The sequence below is a fragment of the Hypanus sabinus genome, chromosome 5 (genome assembly GCF_030144855.1).
Source record: "Hypanus sabinus isolate sHypSab1 chromosome 5, sHypSab1.hap1, whole genome shotgun sequence".
In the NCBI taxonomy this organism is placed as follows: Eukaryota; Metazoa; Chordata; class Chondrichthyes; order Myliobatiformes; family Dasyatidae; genus Hypanus; species Hypanus sabinus.
The window spans coordinates 45,282,559-45,295,730 of NC_082710.1; the positions used below are offsets into that span (position 1 = coordinate 45,282,559).

Genomic DNA, 13,172 nt, shown 5'->3' on the forward strand with positions numbered 1-13,172 from the left:
TTACCAGCTTGTATATCAAAGATCAAAGAGGTTCAAATTCAAAACTTAGTGATAAATCTGATGATTATATATTTGTGTGCAAGTGATAAACACAGAGTGAATTTTTTTGCTCAGCCCACTCTGGTCTTGTTTCTCCACTGTTAGAAACAGTAACAGAGCTGATCTGTAATTTTCTAGATTCAATACATAGTTTTTTGTTTCAACTGGAAGAATGTTACATTCATAATGATAATGAAAGGTTGAGGCAATGTCTTCTACAGCTGAATAGTTTTTTGTTGGCCAGATTTACTTGGAAGAGTAAAGAATTGGCATTGGCTAGGGTGTAGAGAATTCTCAATGCTGATTCAGCTGTAATCCAGAATTTTTCCTTCCCTGTAGATGATAGAAGAAATAAACTAGTAGTGGGCAATAGAATAAAATTTTTGATATTACTATGATATTTCTATATCTATATCACTCAATAAATCAGTCAAATGTTTATGGCTTTAAATTTAGGAACTTGTTTATGCAGGTGAAAATGGATTGTCTACTATAGGAGTGGTATCCCTTTGGTGTTTTGTGTATAAGTAACGTGTACTCTGTGATTGTACATCAACTTCTCAATTCTGGAAAACAATTTCTGTAGAACAGCTCTTAGCGTACTGCCATTGATATGATTAATGAAGCAGCAGTTCATGTTACCGCTACACAATGTAAGGCTTGAGTTTGATCTGTGTAGAGCTTTTACATTCTCACTCTCCAGGTTTCAAATGTTCCAAAGACAGGCTACCAGATTAATTTGCCACTAAGTTACTGTTTGTTGAAATTTCAAAAAAGTAGTGAAGGCTCAACTGTAAGAGAAGAAAAAGAATCCAGGGGTACAGGGAAATAAGATGGATTATGGGACTGATGCTGTCAATCCTTGGGAGCCAACATAGAAATATAAAAGAAATATAGATTAAAAGAAATAGATATAGTGGCTAAAAGAAATATAGGTGTGATTTTTAACAATACCACAGACTCAACATTATGGGGTATTTTCAGATGGGATCAACACTTTTATTTTTAAGCTCTTTTTACTTGAACTTTTTCTCCAGTTTTGCCTTCATCTTTCTAAATGGCTGGTTGTTTATGCTATCTAAACAGAGGGATGATAAATGTTCAGTTAGTCACCTGATCAGTTTGCTGAAAACACAATGTACTCACATTGTCACATTTAACACTGAAATTCATTCCATTTATCTCTGATTTTATTTGAGGCAGAGTATAACATTCTGAAGTGACCACATCACATGGGGATAAATTTCCAGTTTTTGTTATCTAATAGATGTTGTCATGTAAGGCTAAAAAAGCTGCTACATGTTAATGACATTTCTGTATTTTGTTGAGCTTAAAACCTAAAATTGAAAATCTTTTTATATTCTGATCTATTGCTGTCATACTTTATTAATTCAAGTGTCCTATTTTAAGATCACAGAATTTTGCTGATGTATCTAAATGTCAGTATGATGTTTGCAAAGGTTTGTAGAACTTTTAAGAGAGACCGGTGTCTGATTTAGCAAGATCTTGGAGAATTTGATTCTTCCATTTGCAGAAAAATCTAGAAGAGAGCTTGGAACAAAAACAACAGCAAATGGGAAAACTGGAAGCTACTGTGAAATCTCTTTCAGAAGAATTATTAAAGGTAATAACAGGATGTCTTGTAATGCTAATCTAATTTCTGAAAATAGTTTACTCTTTCCACCATTAGTGCCCTGTGGATGTAGTGCTTCTCATCTACAAAATACACTGCGATTACATTGCATGTTTCCTGCAATAACTTCTCTCAAATTTGTGAGATTTTCCGCCAAGAAGCAAAGGGCAACAAGCAGACAGGAATATCACATTTACTTTCCTGATTAGGAAGTATATTGCTGTTCCTTATCTTTTAATGTCTAATTCCTGGAGCTCCCTTTCAAATGATGCTGTAGGAATAACATGAGTGGCAGAAATCTGTTTTGAAAGCAGTTTTATATATAACTTGTGTTAAATTAATATTAAGCAAAACTTTGGCCTGAAGTAGTTCTACATTAAAATTCATATAATACAATAACAGATTGTGCAGACAACCTGATGGTTCAGCATCTGACTCACTCATTAACTTGGATAATGAGCTGGGAGCATGGCCAGAGGGCTTGTATATTTCCTGCTGCCTTTTGACTCAGCCAGGTTTACTGAAAAATTTATTGCACTGCTATGCAATACAAGAGGAGATTTCCTATAGTGGATGAGCCTAGAACCTGAGGGCACAACCTCAGAACAGAAGGACATCCATTTAGAAGAGATGCGGAGGAATTTCTTTAGCCAGAGGATGGTGAGTCTGAAATTCATTGCCACAGATAACTGCGGAGGCCAAGTCGTTGAGTATACTTAAGGTGGAGGTTGATAAGTTCTTGATTAGCAAGAGCACCAAAGGTTGCAGAGGGAAGGTAGTAGAATGGGGTTGAGAGGATAATAGCCATGATGGAATGAGGGAGCAGACTCGACAGGCTGAGTAGTCCAAGTCTGCTCCAATGTCTTGTGGTTTAAAAACAAAGTGAAATGAAAGTATTAATAGGGATAATTGTTGGAAAATATGCTAGTCTGGCTCTACCAATGTCCCAAGATTGATGTTTATCAGAGTTCAAAGTACATTTATTAACAAAGTGTGTATACATTATATAACCTTGAGATTTGTCTCCAAACAAGTAGCCTTGAAAGAAGATGAACACCCAATGTGCAGAGAATAAAAAACACATCTTGTCCATTTAAAAGAAAAACCCAAAAAAAGAAGACTGTGGAACACACAATGTTCAGTAAAAAGATGCAAACTGTAACTGCAAGTGAACAGTGTTTCTGAACTGAAATCCACAAAGAGAGTCCAATTGTTCAGTGCAGAGCCGAGTAAATATAGTAGACCAGCGATCTGAACCTGCCCATACCATACCTCACCTCAGGCCTCAACACCCTGACCTTTTCAATCTGGCCAGGTGCTAAAATCTCTGTCCAAACTACGGGTTCTGACACTTTGCGCAGTGATCTGAACAAGCCCATAACCTTACCTCGGACCTCGACATCCTGACCTTTTCAATTTTGTCCAGCACTTAAACCTCCATCCGAACAAGGGGTTCTGCCAAATGGATATGCCAGACTTCGCTGCCTCCATTTGGCCTGTAACTCTCCATCCAGGCATCATGTTCAGTCGCATCAATACGCTCTGGGGCCTGGACCGTACAGCTTTGTTCGGCCTGTACCTGACCTTTCACATTCTTCCACACTCTCGGCCACGGGCCTGCTGCCTTGTCTTCTTAAGTTCTACCACATCAAATTGCCTGCAAGTCCAAAGGGAATTTACAGACCATTGCTTGCAGTGATCGTTTGCCTGAAAATGTATGGTTAGCAAAGTATTTAGTTGCTATCCTTGTTTCCTTAGACACCAGCCAGAAGTCACCAACGTCATCTTAAACTGGATTGTATTTCAAAAATGTTTCCTCCTCTTCCACTACCACCCCACCCTAGAATTAGCATGACTTATTAGTGAAGGTCCAGAAATATGATATCTCAGGAATAGGTGGTACAAAGCTCCTGACTAGTGAGGTGAAAAGAAAAACAAATTCTTAGTCTGACATTTGGAGTCCTTTAAAATGCACTTCCCTCAAACAATGCATCATTAACAGTACTTGATACTATATATTTATAAAACCAGGAGCCTGCATACCAGTTTGCTGCCTTACCGGTAAATCCTTTACTTTCCTTATGGCTCAGAAATCTATGCTCAGTTTTAAAAATAGTTAATAACTGAGCACCTGCAGAGACTGAGAAACTGCCGTGAATTACAATTAACATCAAGACCTAATTTTAAGCAGACAGACAGACATACTTTATTGATCCCGAGGGAAATTGGGTTTCGTTACAGTCGCACCAACCAAGAATAGTGTAGAAATATAGCGATATAAAACCATAAATAATTAAATAATAATAAGTAAATAATACCAAGTGGAAATTAGTCCAGGACCAGACTGTTGGCTCGGTGTCTGACACTCCAAGGGAGGAGTTGTAAAGTTTGGTGGCCACAGGCAGGAATGACTTCCTATGACGCTCAGTGTTGCATCTCGGTGGAATGAGTCTGGCTGAATGTACTCCTGTGTCTAACCAGTACATTATGCAGTGGATGGGAGACATTGTCCAAGATGGCATGCAACTTGGACAGCATCCTCTTTTCAGACACCACCGTCAGAGAGTCCAGTTCCACCCCCTCAACATCACTGGCCTTACGAATGAGTTTGTTGATTCTGTTGGTGTCTGCTACCCTCAGCCTGCTGCCCCAGCACACAACAGCAAACATGATAGCACTGGCCACCACAGACTCTTCAGCATCGTCCGGCAGATGTTAAGGGACCTCAGTCTCCTCAGGAAATAGAGACAGCTCTGACCCTTCTTGTAGACAGACTCAGTGTTCTTTGACCAGTCCAGTTTATTGTCAATTCGTATCCCCAGGTATTTGTAATCCTCCACCATATCCACACAAGCATCATGATAATTGCTTTTGGAAGCTTACTAATAAAAAAAAATGTACTTGTTTACTATTTTAGGAGTAATTTAGGTACAAATTAAACTGGAATCCATGTTCTGCAATACTTCAGAGTCATCACATTTTTAATGCAAGAATAATGTATATTATGTGTTTGTTGTAGGCCAATGAAATTATTAAAAAGCTTCAGGGAGACATTAAGAAGCTGATGGAAAAAATAAAACTGAAAAATGCAGTTACAATGCAACAGGAAAAACTTTTAGGAGAAAAAACGCAAATTCTCCAGAAGGAGCAGCAAGAACTAGCAGATGTACAGCAGATCCTGAGGCACAAGGAAGAGGAGGTAATAAATCTTGATTTGGTGGATTATAGGTTATCCCCATATTAGGGTGGGGTTGGGGTTGTGTTCATAGCAAACTATCTGTACTGTACCCAGAATATGTTCTTTGAAAATAAATTTACTTTGTGTATCAATTGCATGTGTCAACAAAAGATTTGGAAAAAATTGACCTGTTTACTCCCCTCCCCACACACATTCCGTGATTATTCCATATCATCTTTCTGTACAGATTTGTGAATTTTGTAAGGGTGAATTTCTGTAATATAAACATTCATAACAAGGTATTCATATATGTAACTATGTGAATTTTGATGAGGAGGGTGGGAAAGAGGAGTATTTATTTTAGGATACATTTTATTGAAAAATGTGGATTTTAAATGTTTTTTTTAGGTTTGCAAGTTACAGGAGAAATTAGATGTCACTGTCACAAAACTAGAAGAAAGCAAACAGCTTCTAAAGACAAATGAAAACGGTTAGTTCTTTGACAATTAGACAATAAAACAATTAGAATTTGACATTCTTTGCATGTTAGAAAGTAATACAGCATGTTTCAAAGGGGTGTAATCAGGATATTAAACCACATAAGATATTAGGACTTAATTTTGACAATAAAAAAGAGGATTATAAGGCAGAGGTGGCTTGTTTTTATATAGTGCAATTTCAAGACCTCATGGCCAGTTTTGTGAGGCCACACTAACAATCTCACTGGACTGAAATGTTTGCAGAGTATTATGTAGTAGAGGTGGTGAATGCCTGGGAGGGATGTTGATGTTTTATTGACACTGCCTTTGATGCCTACAAAAACTGTTGCCTTTGAAATGTGAAACAGGAAGGAATCGATAAGCTGAAATGGCCAACAAAATAAAGTCAAGATGTAGGTAGACATGCAGGTATGGGTTTCCCCTGTAGCTTGAGGTTGGCTAATTTGATTTTTGGTTGCACCACCCATTAATGTAGATTGCGGTACTTTAGTGCAAGCTGGACTGTAAACATTCAATTTTTTTTAATTAATAGAAACCACAGTGTGTAACTGATTATAAACTGGGTACACTTTATTAGTTACAATTGAAGCTAGTACAATTTAGGAACAAATCAAAGTTGTTTAGGTTTTTTTTTAGCAACTTCATCTACTTTTGGAGAAAAAAACTTTAAAATAGAAGCTCAACTATTTAACTTTAAAAATATTTTAATGAGAATTTAATTGTCCACAGTAATATCTTGGTTGAATAAACAACTGAATGAAAATAAATTAGCATCTCTGCAAGAAACTCCAGGGTCCTCTGATCCATCATCAGTATCTAGTGGCAATCTGTCCAGGCCTGGAGGCATGCAAAACAGCATGGTAAGTAAATCAATAATTTGTCTGGATTCATTTTCAGAATCTGAGCATTACTGGCATGGCTAACATTTATTGCTCATGAGGCTCTGTTAGTGAGCCATCATGACAGATAACTTAATGAGTTCAAGCAAATGTACACATTTATTATCAACTATAGTCTATTTTAAGATGCAAATTAATAGTGAAAGGATAGATGTGGTGGATTCAGTATCATATTTTAACTGTTGATTGAAATATTAGCATAGTTAAACCTGCTGTCTGTTTTATTTCCAACTATTAGCTTGGTTCAGTGGAAATGTTATTTTATTAAGAACATTTATGTTTATTCCGTGAGTACAATTTGAAAGATGGCTTGCCTTTCTAACATGTTACTAGTGACATATTAAGCAGGGAAGTTGTTTCCGTAGATTGGATTGCTGCCCCCCCCCCCCCCCACCCCCGTTGCTCTTTAATAAGAGCAGGTTACTGGCATCCAGAAGGTGCAAGGCTATCCAGTCCCCTCTACGTAGTCTCAAAATAAACGCTGCAGATAAAACATTCTTCCACAGCCTAAATGCAGGAATCTTGTCTGCTTTGAGATAGCAGCCAGAGGGGTTTATTTCTGCCAACAGCAAGTTGATTTTTCAGTGAGTCTAGATCCTGTATGGCGATTTTGAATCATGAGAATCAGATTGGAAATTCTGAAAAGCACAAAGCAACGCACTAGATGGAATGACCTTTTTTGTTGTTACCAACATAGAACACAGAGATTATGGTATATTAAACAAGAATGTTTACCCTCTTCCTCTTTAAAACTCTAGCAAATTAATTTGCATGTTTACCACAACAAAACTGTCAGGACTTTGACAGATCATCTATGAGCAATATTAGATATAAATAAAAAAAAGTTAGGATTGTGTAAGTTACAATTCCATGAAAAATAAGTAGTGCTATAGGACAGAATATGATATGTATTATAACATAAAAATACTGTTAACTTTCTTGTATGATTTGATGGAAAACGTGTTGCATTTGTAATTTGTTTCACCTGTGGATTTGGCACTCAGCCTTTAAAGTCCACTCAATTCAGTGACATTTTAGCCGTTGATTTAACTTTCATAAACATCAATAACTTGTGAATTCCAAAATTAGACATAGTTTGGTTGGATTAGATGAGAACCTTGTATGAGAACCCAGCTCTTTCCTTGATAGATAATCCTGACTCCCAGTACCTGGAAGGCCAAACACCCAAGGGTACCAAATACAATATCCTCTCCAGCAAATCCAAATTTACTCAACAGTTGAAAAACAATTATTTCAAATGCTGTAATCAGGATTCACAGCGCATGGACTTACTGCAGCATCGAGTGAAGAATATAGATCTCCCCCACCCCCCCCCCCACAGTTTGCCATATTAACCCATTCATTACCCTTTGTTAATCATAATAACTATAGTTAATTGACAGTCATACTACCTCAACATTTACTGCTTTTAAACAGCAGTTTTGGAATGCACGAAGGATTTTAATTTTACATGTCTAATGCTGAATTTTCTTAAGTCCTTAATGCTAATACTTTCCTGTTGCTTTTCCTTTTACAGCAAACTTTCTACCCTCCTTTCTCTGTCTTGATGCCGCAGACTGTCTCCTCTGTTTCGCCTTCAGATAATTACTCTAAGAGCTCTGGTTCTTCTGTAAGAATGAATACTCCATTCCTGAGGCCTGGTGTATCAAGGCATGGTCTTCAGGCAGGCTTGATTTAATTTTATTATTCGTACTTTTCTATGATGATATTTTCAAATTCATTGCATTTCCAAATCTTTAATGAAAGTTAACTATTGTTGCAACCCTACACTATCTTTGAGTTACCTAGAACAATTCCACTGCAATTACATTTTTTTTTAATGTGAATACGAGTAACTTAATATCTGAACAATGGTTTGTTGGCTCTTGTGTTCTTGGACATCTATTCTTATTAATGTTAACCTTGCAGTTTAATTGAAGATAAAACCAAAGTAAATTAATCAGTGAAAATATGACAAGGGCAACTTGCATTACTCTTCCAGATGCACATCAGTCCTGTGCAGCTAAATACTAGTACCTTTCCTGCATCTGAACCTACATCAGCCCCTCCATCTTCAACACCAACAGGAGCAGGTCTCCCTTCCAAAAGGTATGTGAAGAGAGGGGGATGAAAAGCTTAGGAAAGTGGCAGAGAGGGAAAGAATTGATATTCTATAATATGTTTCATTACTCACCATTTTAAAAAAATATACTTTTGTTAACAAAGTGATTATTTTAGCATGACTCCATGAGTAACCTTTGGGCTGGTCCAGAAGCTGGCATTTCAAAAGACCTCTGGCTTTTCAACAAATGCACTTTACCTAGTATTTTTCAGTGTAATTAACTAACTAGTATTGCTTAATGGCAACATACTTGGCTGGCCTCAAAATGTCCTTTGGTTTTTTTGGAGCACAAATGTTTATATCTAGGTAGTGCATGGAAGAGTACCTGCAGTTTTTCTTTGAAATGTAAATAGATTAACACTATGATTTTGCCTATTTGGTAGGCTGCTCAGACTGTGGGCAATGGACTTTTCTTCACTGATTTTTACAAATTAGCAGATATGAAATCACATCTATAAGGACTTCATAGAAGATCTACATGTAGCATTTAACCAAAAGGTTTGGCTCAATGAGTTTTTTTGAGATTGAAAGTAAATACATCTCTCTGGCACTGAATTTAATAATTCTACTCTCCTAAAGATTTTGCTTTTGTGCCATGATTCAAATTTAGTGCTACATTAAGTTGATCTCCTGCTGGCCTTGGAGCTTATAAAGGAAATGAATGGGACATCTTGTGTACCATATCATTAACCAGTGACTAATCTTATACATGGGTATCAGGTGACAATAGATTGGACACAACCAAAAGCACGTCCTTGATCAGCATCTTTACTCATCAATGAAAGGAACTTAAATGTTCATTCTTGCAAAACACTGTACTTTGGAAAAAAAAGCAGTGTACTTTGAGGGAAAAAATGGATTTACCTATTAGCATTTGGATACAATCTTTAAAATGAGAAATTAAATGGTTTAGTTTCCTCTGCATTCCAGTGGAAGCTAATCCTTATTGTAAAGATTTTATCAGAGAGTCTTCTTGCCGAGGTGTTAATTTCCTAACAGGCTACAATAGAATTTTGGCAAGAACCATGTTTATGAACTAACCTCAGCTACATAATCTAGTCAAAGTCTTGTATTCTGGATGACTGAGTACATTGTTTGATGTAATAATTATACAGACAGGACTGCAGAATGTTTTGTTAATGGTTTTAACAAATCAGCACTGTAAATATTTTGTCAGTGGCTTTGAACTTGGCTGGTTCAATTTAACATTGTCCAGAGTAGAACTTTGTTTATTTCCTAGTCCAAAGATCATTGTATAAGATAACAGGCTAAAATAGTACGGGCATTGTTTCTAAAGACCTTCTGTAGCATGTATGCAAAAAAAGCTGTAATCTAAAGTGTGTATTCTTTATTTTCTCTAATCTGTAAAATGAAATGTTTATTTATGCATGTAGCGTAGTATTTTCTGTCTAGTTGTAGTTTGAACAATTCCAGTTATTGTTCACTTAAAAATGCCTATTTCCTGCAGTGAACCAGTTGGCTTAGACCAGAAGTACTTACAAATGAGGGAATACAGTAAACCTGGTTTGTCTCGAGGAGCATCATTGCAGAAGCCATTTTATCCATCTGGTACAGGTAGTAAGTGTTGAAAATCCGAGATATTAATAAACAAATTATTCCATCTTAAAATGGGTTTGTGTGGGTGTATTTCAGAATGTTTCCTACTTTCAAAGATTAATGATAATCACGGTAACATTTGTGTGTAAAGTCATTTTATATTTATATTTATGTTTTTTGGTTTGTTTTAGGAAATCAATTCAAATTATATATCATAAACTGTACAGATTTGAGTTAATTGAAATTTAATTACAGTCAGTCCATATGTTACTTTAATGCATCCAACACTGAATAAACAAAAAAAATGTATATTGTATTCCTCCAGTTTGTAAACTAAACAATTTGACAAAGTCTGACATGTGAACAAGTTTAAAAACAAAATAGGGAAAAATTCAGCATTACTTACTTACTGCCTGTTACACTACTAGTGTTTAGGGCAGCAATAAAGCTCCTCCATTTCTAGTAGTTTTCAGGGCTTCCTTCATCATGCCAGTAGCTTCCCCTCGGTTTTCACTACTGTCAGCCATGCAAGTCCCAAGTGGAAACACAGGAATACCATCACACTCAGATGTAAAATGATTCTTCATTGCTGTTTCCATAACAGTTTTGTTTTATCAGTCAGGGTTGTTAGCCCTGAGCTGAAACCCTGAACCTGGAGAACCAGTGGATCACTTATCTGGTCTATACACTTTGACTTGCTTGGCATCGGTGTCCCTACCAAGAGCAAAAGCATAAAGCCATGACTCCAACCAGCATGGCTGTCTGGTTCATTGAGGTATGCAAACCTCCAAACCACGACAAGGTCTTCTTGGATATGGCATTATATCTTTCGAATTTTCATTATCCACACTAACTTGCCCCAAATAAATGCAACTATTTATCATGGTTCTGAATTATGGACATTGTTAGATGTGAAACCCTTCAGCTTTCCTTCCTTGTGGACCATGAATATATTCATCCAAAGAACTTGGCTGTTATGGCTGAGATTAGTTGTAACCTTTATCATACCATTTCAAAGCATGGTTGATGCTGCTTTCCTATAATGATAAAATTACCCAGTTTATCCTAATAAATAATGTCTAGCCTAATCTTTTCTTAAATCCACAGACAAATCAGAATTAGCTTGTCTTGAAGAAACAAATGGCTCTAGCATTATTTTTTATTAAAGTAGAAAATCTGAGCTTTTAAAAAATCTGATATATATATCAACGTGGTAACCCATTCCTCGTATAATTTAAAATCTCCATCTTTGTCTGTAAATTTGTAATGTCAGCCTCTCTCCTATGTGATCCTCCTATTGCGGTCATATTCTGACCTTTGATTATCCTTCCTTGATCTTGTTGGCAACTAACAGTATCCTACTTCACTCATCATCATTTGCACCAAGCGTTGGTCATCTTCATTTGCTTTTCCATATATCTTTCAGGCAGTCAGGAATAGGTTAAGCTGTTTATTGGTAACTGGTCAAGATGTAGTTGTGACATAATAGAAACTGGCTTAATATTTCAGGTTGAATAAAGACTTTCTGATGAGCATTCATTAACTAAGGTTTAATTTTAACTTTTCTGTTTTTTTTCCCACAACCCCACTCCATAACATGTTGATATTTATTTAGTGCCAACTCGACCCCTAGTGCCAAAGCAAGGAAATTCACCACCAGTGACATCTGCCTACTTTCCAGGACAACAGCCTAGACTCCCTGCATCATGAAGAGTGCAGTAATTACTTCTCATCACAGGGCTTGAAGAGCGAGATAATGAGAAAGGAACAGGCCATCTGAATGTATCACTGCAGGTGCTTAGACCTGTAAGAAACGATTGGACTGGGCAGTGATAATTAGCATAAACCCAGGTGCTCATTCAAACTGCCAGAATACACTTGCCATTCGCAAAATGTTAATTTGATTTGTGTTAGAGCAAGTGAGTGTTTTCCTTCTGCACAGGAGGCAGCTGAATACCAAAGCATTTGTTGCAAACTCAGGATGAAAATTTGAGCCTTATTTCATTATAATTCTTACAAACTGCAGGATTAGTTTTGAACAATCAAGAATTTGAAAACTAAAATCTTGTTTTAACAGTGAAGAATATTAGCTGCTTTCTCTGTGTAGAAACTGGAGATGTCTCTTTTGTTTCCTCCTCCCTCATCACAATCACTTTTGATAAATCCTGCTATTTCAAATTACTATATATGTTACTAACTGTGTGGGTTAAGATCCTCAGCAATATTTCTAGTTTTTCATTTTGCCCTTTGGTACCAAAATCTTGGCACAGTTAGTCTTTATTATTTTGCCCAAACTGTACAATCTGTTTCTTAATCTGGAGTTATGTATATGGTTCCTGTGGTTAACAGAACAAAATTCTTTCATACATTCACATATCTTAACTGGTTTAAAGTGACAAGTATAATAATGGGACCTTTCAGAAATTCAGTGCACACAGTCAGTATTACAAAGACAGGAATGGGTTGCCCTTCCCTATACTGCACCGAATATAGAGATGTTAACGTTTAGCACTGGTGGGGGAGTCTGTCAAGGTGCAAAGTTCAGTCTTGATTGTAGGACAGCAGTTATATTTTTGTCTGAAAATTGATAATAAAATTTGGATGCAGTTTGTCTATTGAAAGTGATTCCTAAATAGCATGCCAGTAACTAAGCCCCATCAAGTTGTATAAAAGTTGGAATTACTGAACCTTGTGTAGTTCTGAAAGAAATTTAATAAGGTGACAAAATGTAATTGCATCAAGAATTTTAAAATGCTTCAAATGTATAGAATTGGCTCTATTTTCTTATTGTGTTGTAAGTAGTAATTTATGACATGTTAACTGAATGTATCAGTGTACAAACTGTAAAATTGTATTTAAATGATTGTTTCATACATATTTTGAATAAAATATTCATACTTTTGCAAAAGCAATTGAGTTCTTAATATTGAAGTTCACCGGTATCAGTCATCTAATGATCAATCACTGAAAAAGGAAGCAGTTGGAAAGAAGACATTTTATTTAGTAGGAGAGCAGTACCTATATACTTGCCTTTTGGCTGTCCTAAACTTTTTTTTTGAAGGAAGTATGTACTGCAGGCAAGGAGGGTTTGCCAATGTGTGTTGCATTCAGAGTTCTTTGACTTTACGTGACTTTATATGCAAATGTTCACCTAAGTGCAGAACACACCAACTCAATCTGGATTTACCCTTATCCAGTTTTGATAATATTGTGGTAGAACTAAGAATCATAGTGGATCATTTTA

The 13,172-nt window shown here is 36.4% G+C and overlaps 1 protein-coding gene across 3 annotated transcripts in view; it reads left to right on the forward strand.

Annotated features, from left to right (window-relative positions):
• The window catches only part of sass6 (SAS-6 centriolar assembly protein), a 46,733-nt gene extending 33,897 nt beyond the window's left edge, over window positions 1-12,836 (forward strand). The window contains exons 10-17 of one of the 3 annotated variants that reach the window (XM_059969882.1): window positions 1,574-1,663; window positions 4,692-4,871; window positions 5,259-5,340; window positions 6,080-6,210; window positions 7,787-7,933; window positions 8,252-8,358; window positions 9,840-9,949; window positions 11,544-12,836. In XM_059969882.1, coding sequence (XP_059825865.1) covers window positions 1,574-1,663; window positions 4,692-4,871; window positions 5,259-5,340; window positions 6,080-6,210; window positions 7,787-7,933; window positions 8,252-8,358; window positions 9,840-9,949; window positions 11,544-11,638 — 942 coding nt within the window. In that variant the 3' untranslated portion in view covers window positions 11,639-12,836. The remainder of the gene's footprint in view (window positions 1-1,573; window positions 1,664-4,691; window positions 4,872-5,258; window positions 5,341-6,079; window positions 6,211-7,786; window positions 7,934-8,251; window positions 8,359-9,839; window positions 9,950-11,543) is intronic. The other 2 variants (XM_059969883.1, XM_059969884.1) reach the window with 2 other exon arrangements.
• Window positions 12,837-13,172: the final 336 nt, after the last annotated feature.